Source organism: Anabas testudineus, chromosome 11, assembly GCF_900324465.2.
Source record: "Anabas testudineus chromosome 11, fAnaTes1.2, whole genome shotgun sequence".
Taxonomy (NCBI): Eukaryota; Metazoa; Chordata; class Actinopteri; order Anabantiformes; family Anabantidae; genus Anabas; species Anabas testudineus.
The window spans coordinates 17,114,806-17,131,634 of NC_046620.1; the positions used below are offsets into that span (position 1 = coordinate 17,114,806).

The 16,829-nt window shown below is 41.6% G+C and overlaps 1 protein-coding gene across 1 annotated transcript; it reads right to left on the reverse strand.

Annotated features, from left to right (window-relative positions):
* Positions 1-297: 297 nt before the first annotated feature.
* fndc5b (fibronectin type III domain containing 5b) lies at positions 298-15,409 on the reverse strand. Its single transcript, XM_026346656.1, has 6 exons — positions 15,178-15,409; positions 12,360-12,478; positions 11,013-11,211; positions 8,153-8,242; positions 6,170-6,362; positions 298-5,518 (listed from the first exon to the last, which is right to left on the reverse strand). Exons 1-5 carry the CDS (start codon positions 15,260-15,262, stop codon positions 6,223-6,225), a joined length of 633 nt encoding a protein of 210 aa, XP_026202441.1. The 5' UTR covers positions 15,263-15,409; the 3' UTR covers positions 298-5,518; positions 6,170-6,222.
* Between the last annotated feature and the right edge of the window lie 1,420 nt (positions 15,410-16,829).

Sequence of the window (16,829 nt, forward strand, 5' to 3'; positions counted from 1 at the left end):
TACTTTATAGTATATAGGCATAAAAAAACAACTACGTTAAAGTGAGTGCCTCCAGAAAAGCAATGCATGACTGGCAAAATAGGAATAATTACCATAAAGATTTAGCACCAACAGTATTTCCACAATTAAAAATGTAGGTAATTACTATTGATCTAAACACAGTTTTAGGGCTTTTTTCCCATAATGCATTTCTCTGACTGGTTTCTCAATCATGAAATCTCTCTGTTAGAATGAACACCAATACACATCAATAGTGCATTGAAAATATTTTATTTCTTTTCTGTGTTAATACATAATTAGACATTTATACTTTCATAGAAATAGTATATATGTATATATATATATACCATGAATGTGAACAATAGCAGAGTCATGCTAACCCTCATGAACAGGATTCATCCCATCAACATCAAAATGGCTCAACACAGACATCATGATTGTACAGAAAACACTGACTCCATTATTCTGTTGTAAATCCATGCTTCTTGGTTATTTCCTTTGACATACAAGTACAAGTATACAGTATGCCATAAGTAAATGTCCCCATTCTTTACTATGGGTGGGACCTAGGGGTGAATATTCAAGATGCTCAGAAGTCACGGGCAAATGAATGGGGTGACTTTAAGATTAGGGTAAGCAGGAGCTTGCTTTAAGGCTGGGCTTTCTGAGAAGCTCACGGTGTGGTGGTGGAGCAAACTGCACAGATTGCTTATTCTATTAGCATAACCTAAATCTTATAGTCTTACCAAGCTTTTAAAACATTCAAACAAACCCCTTCCTTTAGAAAGACTTAGGTCCAAAAGTAAAAACCTAACGTCTGACCTTCCAGCAACAAACATCACTTGCTATTGCAGACACAGTGTGCAGCAATGACTGATCAGATCCATGGGACCTGAAGGCAGTTTCTCCTGGTTGTGGTTTCCAAAAAGTCCTTTTCTATTTAGATGTTAAGACATTGTCACCCAACTAACACCACTGTTAACATTCAAATATCTCATCAGACTGATGAGACTGAACTTGGACCTTCAACACGGCGCACACCAGTGGGTGTAATAATGCTCTCCCTCCCTCTGTGTATGTCACTCCCAATTTCATTCCCTCTGATTCTCTGACTCATCATCATCTCTCTCTCTCTCTCTCTGTCTGTCTTCAGGTCTCTCTCCCATTCACAGCCTCCATATTCACACACGCCTCATTGGATGTTCACCTTGAGCAGCTGTTGAGTCGCCTCCTGCTGCCGCAGATAGACATAGACAGAGCTGTCTGGGCCAGACCTGCCTTCTGCTGCTTCCCCTAGTGCGTCAGCTTGGACCGCAGCCAGCCGGAGAATGGACTTGTGCATCAGTGAGTGTTTAAAAGAGCGTGCGTGTGCTTTGATTAGAAAGATGTACGAAAATTTCAGGTTGAGTAGCATTACAGTTACAAAACATATTTGTACTCTCCACCATATCAGATTAACATTGTATGATTCAGCTGATACATCCCACTGTAAATATGTTTCCTTTCATCAATCACTAACGAGAGCACAAAGTTATTCTGATTCGCAAAGGTAGGAGAGGACGCAGCTGCCAATGTAAGAGAACACACTGAGGTTAACTCTAAAAAGGGGAAGTTCAACCCTCTGAGTAATGTGCTTGTTGATTCTTCCACATGCCAAATTATTATCAGCTTGATTTCAACATCTTCAAAACAAAGACTTTTGAAAATAGTTCACCTTAGCTTGATATTTACCACATTGATTCACTACATCCATCGTCATTTTAGCACTTGATGACACTTCTTCTGTCACTCTTTTCCATGCTACTAGCTGACCTATTGGTCAAACTGTAACACCAACCAGAGTTGACGGCACAACACCAGACTAACTTGAATGAAACCAGAAATTTGTAAGGTGATGTATGAGATGGCCAATAGCAGAATATGAAACTGGAAGCAAAAGGAAACTGCCAGTTCCTTGACATAATTTGACAGAAATGTCAGCTTAAATACCTGGGTATATGTGATTCATTACTAGTTCTTATACTGTCTGAACACCGGCTACATATATAAATATATTTTAATATGTCTGGATATTTTCAGATAAACTCTCCTACACGACTTTAATTGTTGCACTCCTAAACAGAAGAATGGAAAAGTAAGTCTAAGCAGCTTTCTCACCCCCACAAAGACTCCCAATCATTGAGTAATTGTGCTAGAGTATCAGATAATTGGTTTTTACATTGGAAATGTAATAAATAATAAATAATTAATAGCCCTTGCCCTCTTCTCATTTTCACATTAAGACTAACAATGTCGAAAACGAGTAAGAATACTTCCAAAGTCTCTGTTTTCACTCGGTCCATCCATGCAAACTGTGCAACAACAACCACTCTAATTTCCTCAGAAGCTGCGAGCTGAACATCTCTAGACAAATTTCCAGTGTCTACTTTGTTGGGCGTACAGGTCCTTTAATTCTACAATTTTCTACAGGGCTGGCAATGATGCCCCAGTTTTGTCATCATGTCAGTATTGCTGTACGTGCTTCTAGAAATTACAATTCTCTGCTTTTAGTCTCTTTCTCCTTGTCTGTGTGCAGGTGAAAAACACTTTGATTGGCTTTCTCAGTGCTCCCTATTCTACACAGAACTGGCGTCACTCACCCATTCCACATTGTCTCTCCTTTAATGGGTCTTCTTTCTATATAGTCTTACAATGGTTACACCCATTCTCTGGGTTGAGGGACTAGTGCATGAGTAAAAGACTGTGTTGTCTAGCCCTTAACTTCACACAGAGGTACATCAAAGTAGGCTTCTTATTTTAAGTCCAAACTATACCAAACTATAATAGCATCCAGACCCAGTTCAGGAAATACTACACAACTCATGCTGGTCTTGAAAAATGTTTTTTCTCCTCTCTCCTTGATTCAATACCCTCCTCTTTCTAGTCTGTTTTGCCCTACTTGTTTACCAGGTGCAGAGTCCATCCTGGCCAGTATGAGACAAAGGGAAAAAAAAAAAGAAAATGGATAAATGAGCAGAGGAGAGAAGGATGGGCAGTGGGCCGGGGCTGAATGAGAGAGAGAGCTGATGCGGAGAGGGAGAAGGCGGCTAACAGGAGTCTGAGAGCGGAGATAATGAGAAACAGGGGAGAGGAGAGCTTGGGGCATAGAGGGGCGTAAGGGGGGAGCACTGGTGACGAGGGGAAAGAAGAAGAGCAGGGGTGGAGTGATGTATGAGAAAGAGAGCACTATGACAGAGGAAGATAGAAAGAGGGAAAAGTCATACACGGCAGAATGAAAGCGGATGAAGGTGGCTGGAGATAGAGGAGGGTGAGGGGGTTTTTTCTGCTGGCTGAGCTGATGGCTGAGAGGAGAAGTAATGGCTGTGTCTCTCAGCACAGGGCAGTATTTAAATCCACAATGTGTGAGCCTGTGTGTGTGTGTGTGTGTGTGTGTGTCAGTGTGTGTGTGTGGTGCTGATTAGCAGTCATCTCAACCAGTGAGGCATTCGGACATTCACTCATTATCTCTAATATGGCTGCAACACTGCTGAGTTCAGCTCCACGCCGTTTTTCTTTTCCTGACTTTATCGTGAACTCAACTGGTTTAACATCAGTATCCAGTATCCAGAAGATAATGAAGCTTTATCTTTAACTGGATAATTTTGATGAAGCAGTTTGGTCTCTCTCTCTCTCTCTCTCTCTCTCTCTTTTTAGTCGACTTGTTTTTGCTTTTAAATCCCCTGAAAAGTCCAATACTTCCCAAGCTCCCCAGCCTGTCTGTGACCCTTAGTCGCAAGATTGTTCGTTCTGTTTGCAAATAATTTCCTAGAAAACAGCTGAGCACTGTAGTTTTAAGAAAACGTTATCCAAACAATAGAATAGCACTTCAGAGGGGGACTAGTAACCGATTAATACACATTATGTGCTCGAATGAGTTCTGTAAGAGCAGGCGGAACAATGCTGAGTGGGCCTAAAGTTGAATGACATCAGTGAATTGACTCTGATGTTTGTAAGCCTGTCTCGCTGTGAATCTGTCAGGGCATGATGGAAAAGAAGGACAACTGCTGCTTTAACTGGGAGGAATATGCACAAAGATGCAAGTTTCTTAAAACAAAGATTGCTTTTAACATAGAAATAAACCAATGTCACTTTGCGTTGCTAAAATGAAAAAAACCTGGAGCTAGTGCTGTTGGCAGGTCGTGTAATCACATCTCAACATAAAGCATTTTTGCTCCATCTGAGCACTAGGGATGCATGTTAATGATATTTGCAAAAGGAATATGGTTTACATTTCAAAACAGGGTAGAGCCACACAGCCAACTGGATCAGCTATGTGCCTCTACAGCCTGAAGAAAATGTGCTGTCTTCAGCCAAACCAGAATGGAAACCCAGCCAAACATTGCACAGTGTATACATTTCATTAGGACTGATGCCCTGCATATCTCCATCCTTATTGCCTACACACCCTGCTCCAGACCATATGGTGCTGAATATGCAGTCATAAACAATAAGCCCCAATATGAACCTGAATCCATCATTTTCCAGCCGTGCCACTCTTCGAAAAAGCTCGACAGTGAAGTTAACTTCTGAGTTTCAAACATGGATGAAAGACTGCTCGGCCAGTCCTTGAACTCTGGCTGAATCATGGCAGTACCCAGACAGTGTCACCCAACTCATATAACGAAAATATGAGCGACTGTAAAAATAAAACTATTTTATCCTCAGACCGACATGGGTGTTAAGGTTTCAGCGCAGAGAGGAGACAGAGACTGTCACTGAACCTATGACACACAGAAAAGCAGGAGAATCAATGTGCAATATTTCTGACCTGATAACAAACTGATACCATACTGAAGATTGGGACATGTGCGAGCTCAAACAATCACAACAAGCGGAGCACCAAACTGCATGTGCGTATTAGAGAGACACCAACACAGAAAGATGCGGAGAGAGATGGAGCTGCTACACAGAGGGCTGTAATAAAGACAGAAAGGACGTAATGACACGTGGACAGATAGAAAAGGAGAAAGTCCTTGGTTTTGTGGAGTGCTCACTGATGCCTGGACCAGAAGGATCAGCTTTTCTTGTGAGGCAGCCTACGTCCGCCGTCTCTGCCCAGTGATACAAGCCTGAAGTGGAAAACAAATCATTCACACATTCATGCTTGATGATCTGCTCCTGGGATTTGATGCCACCGATGAAGAGCTGGAGAATTACCCCAGCATAGGAATCAATCCATTTTAGTCAAGAACAAATTACATTCCCTCCGGTGCGACGGTCGACAGTCATTCCATGTCTGTACCGGCTGTCTACACAAAATCGACTGAACAGTCCAGTTTTGCTCAAAACAAAAGTGAGTAGTGTGGTTTATGTCCTGTACTCTGTTTCCTGTTTGTTTGCATCCTTTAATTCTGCAGGTTCACATTTGTGTCAGTTGTATTTGAAGAGTTCTTTGTCGTGTGAAGCAACGTTTCTGTAATGGTTAATCTGTTCTTCAGTACAAGGATGTCTGAGAATGGCTTTCTGTTGGTCTCAGGGCCTGAAAGAAACAAAGTTACTACACATGATGAAAGACAAGGGTCAGCAACACTTACAGTTAAAGCACTTTCTTTCCCTTTTTTGCTAAGTCCCATCACCCATTGCTACATTTGGCAGATGCTTTTATCAAAAGCGACTTACAAGTGAGGCACAAAGCAACAGCTTTAAATCGGGGAGAAGACATTTGAAGCAAGAGTATGTAGGGCGCTGTGGAAGAGTTCTGTGTTCAACAGTTTTGTTGAAGCTGCTGAGCGAGCAGTTAGGTAGCTTGTTCCACCATCTTGGGACCACTGAGCTGAAAAACTGCACCTGTCAAACTTTCCGTTAGCACTGCAGAAACTGGTGAGAATGATAATGGTGGCAGACTACTTGAAATTCATTTTTAAATAGAGCACTGGTTTGTGGTTTCAGTCTAAAGTAGACGAAGGCAGACTCACTTTTAATCAATGATCACTGGCAGACATGAAATTTGTCTCTATTAGACGTGCCGGCTCAGGTCCATACACAGACCCATGTCCTGAGAGAGTCAGGATCCCCATTAGCAGAATTTGGACCCACCCTGACTTGAGTCCCGTTTCGGATCTCGGGTCTCCAGAGGCGAGGTTTAAGTTACGATAAGAGCTTTTTGCGAATGACAGTCAGATTTTCTCACCTTTCCTGAGGTTCGAGGAGTCGGTTATTGCAGAAGGCAAAGTGGGGCTGGTCTTAGACGTTGCTGCGCAGTAGCCCCCCCTGCGGGTGCTCAGGAGTACTGCATTCTGAGGAGTTCTTGGCTTTGTCCTTGTTGTTGTTGGGCTCGTTGTCTTTGATGATGTCGTACTGACGACAAAACAGGGCTATCACCCCTGGAAGACAAATTGTCATTGTCAGTTGTTTCCTTTTCCTTTTTAAGATCAACTTTAGGAGCAATATCTGCAGCTGGTAGGATTGTATTACAATTTGTTTATTATTTCCAAAAATACTGAATTCCATTGAGGATTAGCCATATAAAAAGAGTTACATGCAGCATAATCTTCTTAGCGCTACCCTGCCTGCTTTGATCTTTTATTTTCAAATGCAGATGTTCTTGTTACCTACAAACCCCATAAGGAGGGACTTTTTCCTGAAAATGCTACAGAAAGTACAATCTATGATTTATTAATTCACGTTAACCTTTATCCCTAACCTTTTTTATCTGACAAAACTACAAAATAAAGATTTTTAATGTCCTCACGGTCCAACATATTTGTAAGTATGAGCTCATTTAGAGTTTGGTGCCTGGCTTTTATAGGAATGGAGTTTACACAATGGCTGTTAGATTAACTTGTTCATTCTTAACATAACCTTGGTGAAAAGCTCCAGAACAATGAAACTAAGTGGACATTGAGTAATATATTTATTTTTTTAATTTTAATCCAATTGTCATGTTTTTTTTATTGGAAACATTTTAGCCACATTTGCTCAAGTGTGTAAAGTATTCTGAATTTATATTGATCTTCTACCACCACATACCCCTTAAAATATTGATACACAGCAGCACAATTCTTTCAATAACGGGTGGATGAGGTGATCATATGTCCCATCTCTATTCAGCCAGCTGTCTTTTGATGTGTCAATAAAGCAGACAGACAGAAAAGAACTCTGAGAAGGAAAGACACGAATACAGTGAAATGTGCAGGCAGAGATATGATGTAGATGTTGAGATAGCTGCGTGAAGCATGCCCTCAGTCAAAAAGATTAAAAACACAGCAGTGGAATTATAGATTTGAAGAGACACAGACACCAAGCACAAAAAGAGAGAATATTTCATTCTGGTGGAGACACATGTGGACGGTTGAATCTGAATCTAATGGCCTTCAGTGTTGGCTGTTCTGCTTATGTCAGCGGTTTCTCATGTGATCACTGCAATACCAATGGGCAAGATGGGATATCTCACTGTGATATCCCCCAGCACGGCCCGCAGGCTCAATTAAAAGCTGAAAAACACAATTCGCTTCCTTCACGTTCAGCTTTTTATCTCTTCTCGAGACTCGACTGCTCACTTTTTTACACTCTCGTCAACTTCCTTTGACTCTTCCTCAGTTTCTCTCAGTCTCTTGCGGTCTCACAGGTAATTAGCAAGGGGAAATATTGTTATTACTATAGATGCCATATTCATGTACAGTATTTGGGCCTTATTTGTATCTCATTACATTGCTAAAGTATAGTTACTAGCATGGTTAACATTTCCTGCTGAACCAATATCAGCATTTTAGGATTGGCACTGTCTGCATGTTAGCAGCATTTAGCATTGAATACAATATATAAATAAAAGTTGAGATAAACGTTCCAAATATCCAGTTAATATTTATATTGCTTTTGTTATGACGTGAAATATTTCACTGTGAGAGCTCCTTGCCTCCTAAAATAGGCCATTTTATTTACATGTCTATAGCTTTCTGTTGACAAGTGTATGTAATTGTAACCTGGATTTATTATGATGTTCCAAAATGGCGAGTAGGTACAAACTAGTCACCACAGAGAGATGACAGCACAGCCAGTGTGTTTCTCTCTGACAGTAATAGGACCTCACTCACAGAGCTTATTTGCCCCAAAGCCGAAAGGATTCCCATAAGGTCAGCAGTGATAAATGTGTGATGCTGAAGTGGAGTATTACCTGCCCACATGATGAGCACCACTACAATGATGATGAGTTCTCCGGCCCTCAGCTGGGCGGCCTGACCAAACTCCTCCATCATCACTTCGTCTGGAGAGACAGCACATACATAGACACACACACACACAGAGTCAACTAAGTGCCACTGAGGACACTGCGATTCATTGTCCTAAAGAGCAAATGTGAAGTTGATGTCACTGTAAACCTCTACAAGGAAAGATAAAGGAATCAAACATGGCAACAGGGAGAGGTCGTCTGGTGTACGTTCTCTGGTCAGTGTAATTAAAGCTAAGTAAAAGCAGCGGCCTACGGAGACAAAGCGAGCTGGACTGTGTTACTCTTGATGACACCAATCTGGCAGCTGCAGCATGACACCAATCACAGGGTTAGAGGTTTTAACACAATCCAGCACAACCTCCCAGTCTCCGGTGCCAACAGCTGGCCTCGTGCTACACTTGTTTCCACTGTTTGCTTTATGTTGAAAGAATTATGATCCGTTTCATGTCATTGAGAAATATAGGAGGGGTTGAATGATAAATCTGGTGACACAGCCTGGTTTAAGTGTCTGAACGAGTCATGGATGATAGGGCTTCTCTGGTCTTTCATTATTCACAGTAGTCACACTGTAAACACGTGCTTTGCGACCGAACAATGATTATTTTAATTAACAATCAGTATGCTGATTTCTTTTTCATTATAAAGTGATACCGTTTACAACAAGTTTACATTGATATAAAATAGAAAAAAGCAGCAAATCCTCAACTAACAGAAGATGAAACTACAAATGACTATAATGTCGATGCTCAAGCTTGCTTTTTTCTCTATGCACAAAACAATGAGCCACAATGCCATAAAACACACTGACCATTTGTGACTTTAAATGTTAGTTTTTGAAGGCAAAGACGACTGTGGTTGCACTGGGAATAACTGGATGCTGTAGTTTTGTTTGGAGTCTCACATGTACATACTGTATATGAATGTGTGTAATGGTGTGAATTAGAGCAGACTGCTGCAGCAGAGGAGCACAGTGTTCAGTAGACTATTGGAGACAAATATCACATTGAATCAGTTCAGACAGTAAGGAGGCTCAGTAATATTTGACTGTTGTTGAGGACTGACACAATGATGCAGATTTGGCACCTCCCTCTATAACATAATAACCAACATAACTATACCTCAACAGTAGCCACCGAAACCTTTGCAGCATTCTCTACTTTTGCAGTATTTTGCTGTCACTTCATATAAGCTACAATAGAGAGAAATGTGAGTAGGAAGAACAGTAAACTGATGAACAGAAGCACACACAGGCTGTGTGTTGTCTAACATTGCGCCTGCAGATACTAAATGGTGTCAGACTGATTAATACACGCTTTGAAGGGGAGGAGAGCAGTAATGGCTGGGAGATTTAATCAGGACAGCTAATGAATGCTTCCATGAACACACACGGGTGAGCACACACACACACACACACACACACACACACACACACACACACACACACACACAATTTGCACACAGGGGACTTCCATTAAAGTCGGAGCATACAAAACGACTCAGCCCCTCAACATGGACACAAATTGTCCTGTTAAACACCTATGTCAGAGATGCAGTAAAATACAGCCATAGTAATAAATAGATCCAACATTGATTCTTAAATCATATTACTCTTAACACGGAATCTGTCAACTAGACATCAAACTTTAATATATAAACTACACATTGATTCCCATTTATTAAAAGCAATCCGCAAGTGACTGTACAATCATAGCTTAGCAACCTTAACTAAGCACAGCAAGCCCATCGAACTGTGGATTTCTCTTCATGCCAAAGTGTTTCATGCTAATGCTGGTACAAATTGGACAAATTGGATTATTAGTAACTTTTGCAATTTCAGTACAGTGCAAATTGAGTTCACACTGGTGCGCACTGCTTGTAGAAAACAGCCCTGTGGTTCCACTGACACCAACAAGGACTTTCACCTTCTCCCTCCCATCAGCCCTTTATTCTGCAGCAAACTACTGTAACTAAAAACCATATACATGAAGTCATTCCGATCTGTGCTAAAACTCACATGAGTGTAACATCCCATTTATAACTCCACTAAGCATGGGAGCCATGTAACAGAGGATCATCTGAAGAATCAGACTTTGGGGGGTTAACAGCCAATTAATAGAGGAAATGTGCCTAATTTCTAGCTTTAGTTAGGGTTAGGGAGTTAGAAGAGACTACGAACAACTTCTTAAACCTAATCACACTTCAACACTTTTCTCCTCAATAAGCTCCCACATGGGGTGTTTCTAAGGATCACTCCCCCCCCCAATGCCCCCTGTTTCCTCTCTTATCACCGTGCTGCTGATGAGTGTTTAGCATTTGCTCTGTCCCTCTGCAGCAGCGGCTCTTGGCACTGTAACTGGGTCGGACATGATAAAATTGGAAGTACTGCAAGTCGCTCCAGATAACAGCAGCCTCTGCGTTTGTGAATGAGAACAATACATTGTTTGGAAAGTGGGGATGAGTTCTTACAAAAAGATGGAAATATCTGTTATTGGCATTAAACTGTCAAATAACCATTTTTTTTGTCCTGATAAAACACGGAAACACAAGCTGAACAATAGTCCTCCGTTGTGCTATTGTCTTGTTCCTAAGCTGCAATTAAAATCTATGGATGCGTGGATGTGCATGTGTGTGAATGTCAGCAGGTTAAAAAAACGGAGCAGCACGATGTTTACTCTATGTGAACCCTCCTGTGTTTGTGCATTAGTGCTTTTGCTTCTGTTTGCTTTTATACTTGTGTTTGTGCACTCATGCATGTACTGAACTGTTATTTTTACAACCATAGGTAGGCATTATTGTTCCTGACCTGGGCTCTTGGACGCCATCTTCTCTGACTCTTTGGGTGTTCTGAAGAGAACAGGCTGGCTGGGGGGGCTGCTGCCTCCCATGCTGATGCTCTGAACATGGACGATGTACTCGGTGTCCTCATCCAGATCCCACAGTGCACAGGAGCGCGTGGTGGTGTTCACCTCCTGGATGAACCTCAGCATGCGTACGTCCTTTTTCTGCAGACGAAAAAGAGACAGAAGAGAAGAAGAATCAAGACAAAGAGGCTTCATGTAATGTGACAAGTTACTGATGCTTAAAGGGAAATTCTGTGTTTTCTTTGGCGCCAATTCAGCAGGGGAGTCACAGGTGAGAGTTAAACTGACAAAACTGACATTTCTAACCACTTATTAGAAGGGTTTGGATTCTAAATGTTTCTTAGTCATGCAAATATTAGGGCAGATATGGTGCACATACATTATCACCTCTTTTGGTCAGTGGTTGGGAAAAAAGTGGAATTAAAGTCTCTAGGGTTTTCTTCTTTCCCTGCAATGTAATTAAGCACAAAGAAACACAGTGCCTCTCTGGCCCTGTACACGCTGTTTGAAATGTATGTTATTATCCGGCTAGGACTGTTTGCTCAGGTCAAGTGGTTCATGCTGTATCAAGAGCACTTCCCCTTAGGGGCACTTTTATTTACCAGGCAATTAAGGAAGGGAAAGTCTTAATTAAAACACATACAGACAAAATGGACATTTGAAAAGTAGCTGAATCTGTATCTACAATTATTTGACTCGAAAAAATTTGAGCTAAACTCGAATTTCCTGGGCCTTTTTGTTTATTTTATGGAAATGTTATTTGTTTGTTTGTTTGTCATTTTAGGTCTGGTACCGTGGGTCCCTTTAGACATAAAGCACCTCCTTTCACCATATTTTGACCCTTGGTAATGGGTTTAAAAGGTGTTGACTGTCCAAAAAGAACACTATTAATATTAATGGATGCTGTCACTGCAACTATTATTCTCTCTGTTATTCTTATTTGACCTTTTGTAATGCAATGGGGGATATAAACATGGATTCAGTGAGTTAAACTGTGGGCTCCTCCTCCAGCTCGTTTATAGCCTGTTGACGTTAAGGCAAGCCGGCACCATAAACAGTACGTCAAATTAGCTCTTTTGTATTCATGGATATACAGTCAACTACCACATAATTATTTTGATACTGAACAAAACTTCCATCCTGTGCTGCTGTTGCTGCAACTGTTGACTAAACTTTCACCCGACATGCCTCATACGTCTCGCTGCCTCTGTGCAGATTGAAAAATGTCAATAGTGAAGTTGTCGCCGCTCACCCTCACATGAAGAACAGCAGGCTCAGAAATGCAGTACCTGTTGGGTGATGGCGAATCCAATGACGGGATCTCCCTCCAAGATTTCCCACGTGACCACTGCAGAGTTGACCATAAGCTCTCTGATGGTCACATTGAGTGGAGCCGAGAGCAGGGTGTCTGCCACACATAAATAACATAGCAAGAGAGACTAAACGTGATTATTCTCTTAATGATTAGTAATACACCCATTTACAGTCTTCTTTCAGCGATACCAGGCCCAATTAGCCGCACACAGGTTTCTTGGCGTTTTCCTTGAAAAGACACTCTTTCTCATTTATCTTCGTCACTGAGTTTCTCTTACACATACTCACGTGCAATTTGTTATATCTGATCCATGCCAGCATTTTTTTTCCCTTCTATCATTAAAGTGTGACTCATGAGGATTTATTTTCTCTGTCATACTGCCACTTGATGTTAGTGTGTGATGTGAGTGTGTGTGTGTGTGTGTGAGCTAGGAGCAATTCAAGGTCTGCTATGATCAAACTCAGGGCTGTATTTCCCATGAGTCTTACTTATAAAAGCAACATCAGAGTCAGACCTTGACACTGTACCAGCAAACACACATGCCTCCTTGTATCCTCACACACACACACACACATACACACATGCAATGAGCACTGCAAATTTGTTCTATTCTGTGCTACCAATATTTCCATTGGACAAGCACATATTACAGTTCATTCAAATTTTCCACTAACAAAACTATTATTCCTCCAGGAGCCTCGTGGGCCATTAAATGTACAATTTGCATTCACTTCCATTACAGAGTCTGGTAAGTTAAAAACCACATACTTCCACACCACATTCTAGTTTTACCTCCAACTTCAGGTGGATATCATGTCCTAAAGCAGTGAAAGTGATAAGCCCATATATTATTATCATCTCAGCACCACACAGACAAAATGACTGATGAGTTAGCGAAGACCAAATTCATTTCAATTCACCTTTCAGTATTTTGGATAGGGATTTGCACATTCATTTTCATTCATTGTTTCTTTTTTTTAACTAAATGTAAGTTAGTAGTGATACTTCAACAGTAATTGCACTATAAAAATGTACAACTACACAGACTGTGTCTCTCTTTGGGCACCTGGCAACCCTCTAACTCACTGCAGTGAACGTGGAAACACTTGAACCACAGCGAGGCAAAGGCGGACTGCCGAGTAAGCCATTTGAACCTGGTCTGCCACGGTGGCACAACAAGTATTCGATAGGCGCAACAAAAATCCACTCTGGTCCATTTGCCTGGTGGCAGCGAAACAGCAACCACTACCCTAAACAATTTTGTGTACCTGTGCTATTTGGCCACCTAAACACGTTGGAACAGATTATAATTTAGCAGTTTTTTTATTATCCCTCACTGCTCTTCACTGCTTATGAATGCTTTTTTTAATTGCTGAAGGAAAATGTGCTTCTACCTCTTTCAAAAGTTACAAAGTGTACACGCACTCTGCAGCTGTATCGTCCCCGCTCCTTTGAAAAATGTGTCTATGTGATCCGATTACTCCACAGAGGTCTCTCATTCTCCTTCTGTTTACGACTTTAAGACTTGATCAGAGAGTTAAATAATGCCATTACAGGATGAGGAATGTAGTCTCTTTCTCTCCTTGTCTCCCTCCAAGTGAACTCAATGCTAACCCAATCAACAGAGTACTGCAGGGAAAACTGGAGTGTTACAAAGTGATGCTGAATTTATACTTTTTTTTTTTCAGTGGGTGACAAACTATCTTGGTGGCTGTGTGTGTATGTGTGTGTGTGTGTGAGTAAATGTGCAGCGTGTGATACATTGCCATCACTCCCTGTTTGACTAGCTGTTGTCCTGCTGTTTATCTCCCAGCAGACACACACACACACACACAGAAAAACAACACAACAGAGAAGAATTCTCCTCTTCTCTTAAACCATTCGCTACAGAAAAAAAAAAAAAAAAAAGTCAAAAGCTCACTCTAGAATCTCAAAAGCTACATTCGCCTCCAGCCTCAGGAAGCTAAATGTGAGGGGAGATAAATCCCACACAGGCTTTTCACCAAGATTTGGGCTTTTAAAAGGAATATATGTCCCATCTCTTCTCGTCAGGACGCTATGTTACCAGAATCTTATCTATGTTCTTCTTCTATTTTGTGAAAGACAGACGAGGAATTATGCCAAATGAGCATGACATATGATGGTTTAGAGCTGTGCTGAGAGGTGACCTTTATATGGGAATAACTATTACTAATACTAGTAATTTTTGTTTAGTCTAATTTACCATCCATTCCATATCTCAAGCGACATATTGGTGACCATATGAAAAAAAGAATGCTTTTTCAGAGGCCAAGGTGGTATCCTGTGTGAATAACAGTCCAAAAACACATAATCTTCCTATGACAAAGAATTGCACATTTCAAGAGCAGCCCTGCCACACATAATCTGTCCTTTTTCACATTTCCTTAATATGTATTTGTGTTTCTCTCTTCTCCAAACTGGGGAAGAAAACTTGGCTCACCCTATACCAACAAAATAGGAGCCTCAGTCTTGATCCAGACTCGGACTAACTTGTGTCAGCCATTTTTTTGGCAATACAAAGCTTATTGTTTCTACCCAGCTGATGCAGATGTTGCTGCTGATGCTGGCACAAACACGCGTATTTAAGCACATGCAAACGCATCCATGTGTCGTGCCAGGTGTTTGTTTTTTTGTTTTTCCCAAAAGGTACTACACACTATGGATTACATCAGACAGCTGTGCTCCAAACTACAGCAGCGTGTGTTGTCTGCTCAGCATCAGTATGTGTTTACTTGTGATGATCTCTCCTCAACCTGTGGTTAAAAACTCACCGGCATTAACGGAGGACACCGAGAGGAAGCCCAGCAGGAGCAGCAGCAGCAGCGCCGCCGCCGCACACAAGCCTGGTTTATCCATCCTCCTGCTTCTTCTAGCGAGCCTTCACATCCTGCGCGGCCCATTTATAACATCCCATTTAACGGGAGGGAGCGAGCATCCTGGTCGGTGCCGGAAAGGGAACTTCTCGTGCCGGAGACGAGGATCACTTGAACTTGGATGCTGCAGCAGAAGCACCAGAGCAGACAGAGCGGGGAGGGAGGGAGGGAGGGAGGGATGTGGAGTGGAGCGGAGGATGGGTGGCGTTACATACGGTCGTCGGTGTGTCGGACGCTGCCGCTGAGAGCGCGGCAGCAGCGGCGTGTGGAGAGGCTTTTACTACGCGGAGAGGTGAGCGGAGCGTAAAAAGGAGTGCGCAAGTGCTGCAGAGTGCAACGTGCCACCACAGCTAATAGCTCTCTCTCTCTCTCTCTCTCACACACACACACACACACACACACACACACACACACACACACACACACACACACACACTTGCAGCAGTTAGAAACATAACTACAAAGGTGACCCGTCGATGAATTGATTATTTGCTTGATCGATGAGTCCTTTGTCTCGCAAATAAAGCTATTTGTAATTGTTGCAGATTCACAGTTTCCTGCTACAGACCTAACAGTTCGTTGGCAGATACCAGTTGAACAGAGAATGAGATTAATGAGTTATTTAAAAAGCAGTTCCACGAAGTTCTAGATGTTGACATAACAGTTGCTCTGTTGCACATGTTCCCCCACGCATTCAATATTTTATGCATTTGCCACAACAAACTTGACTTGGTCTTGTGGACCAACAAATGTGGTGGACAAATGCAAGTTAAATGCTCACTGGCTTCCTAAATCTAGGAACTCGCTAAAAACGATGGGTGGAGAACCACAAAACTATGCAGGACTCTACATCTGGTTTATCAAACAGACATAGAACCAAGCACCTTAACCATGCCCGCCTATTGCTTGTTCAAGTAATAAAACACCAACAGTACATGTACAGATATTTTAATTTGCAAAACAAAGATTGTTACATTTCTACTATGACATTAATTCTAAAAATCAAGCAGTTTACTCTTCACTCTACCCTCTTTAAATCATATATGGGCAGCAGATGAAAGCCTTCTTTAAACAAAACACGCCTTCAGGTCAAATATGCAAATAAGCTAGTATTCCGACTTGTATTCTTTCATATACTTTTGTGTGTATGATGACAGCTTCTCCACATAGGCTTGCCAGGTTTTACCTGATTCTGAGGCTTTTAGTATAAATCAGATATGTGCAAAGTCAGCGTAGTGGAGTATGTCTTCAATCTATAAGATATGGATTTAGGGGCAGGTGACTTCCACTTCAGCACTGAAAGATGTCTAGTCAATAAAATTCCACTCTACAGAGACTACAGAACAGAGGAAATTATTTGGAATAACATCTGTAGAGGAGAACATTGTAAACAATGTGCTGAGATCATGAAATATGACGAGACCAGAGTGATCAGGAGCTACTGACAGGACCATGTGAACTAAAGAGAGTCCATCCCTGGATAACTTCAAAGAAGAGGAAACAGGGGTCATACAGTACACATGCACCTTATTAAGGATTAACAAGACCAC

What these genes read in the sequence shown, in the direction of transcription:
- fndc5b (XM_026346656.1), bottom strand. Translation starts at nt 15,262, where the DNA reads ATGGATAAACCAGGCTTGTGTGCGGCGGCGGCGCTGCTGCTGCTGCTC. An exon ending in GATGGCGTCCAAGAGCCCAG is followed by an intron (nt 8,243 to 11,012) that starts GTCAGGAACAAT and finishes CTGTCTCTCCAG; the next exon opens with ACGAAGTGATGATGGAGGAG. An exon ending in GGTGCTCATCATGTGGGCAG is followed by an intron (nt 6,363 to 8,152) that starts GTAATACTCCAC and finishes TTTGTCTTCCAG; the next exon opens with GGGTGATAGCCCTGTTTTGT.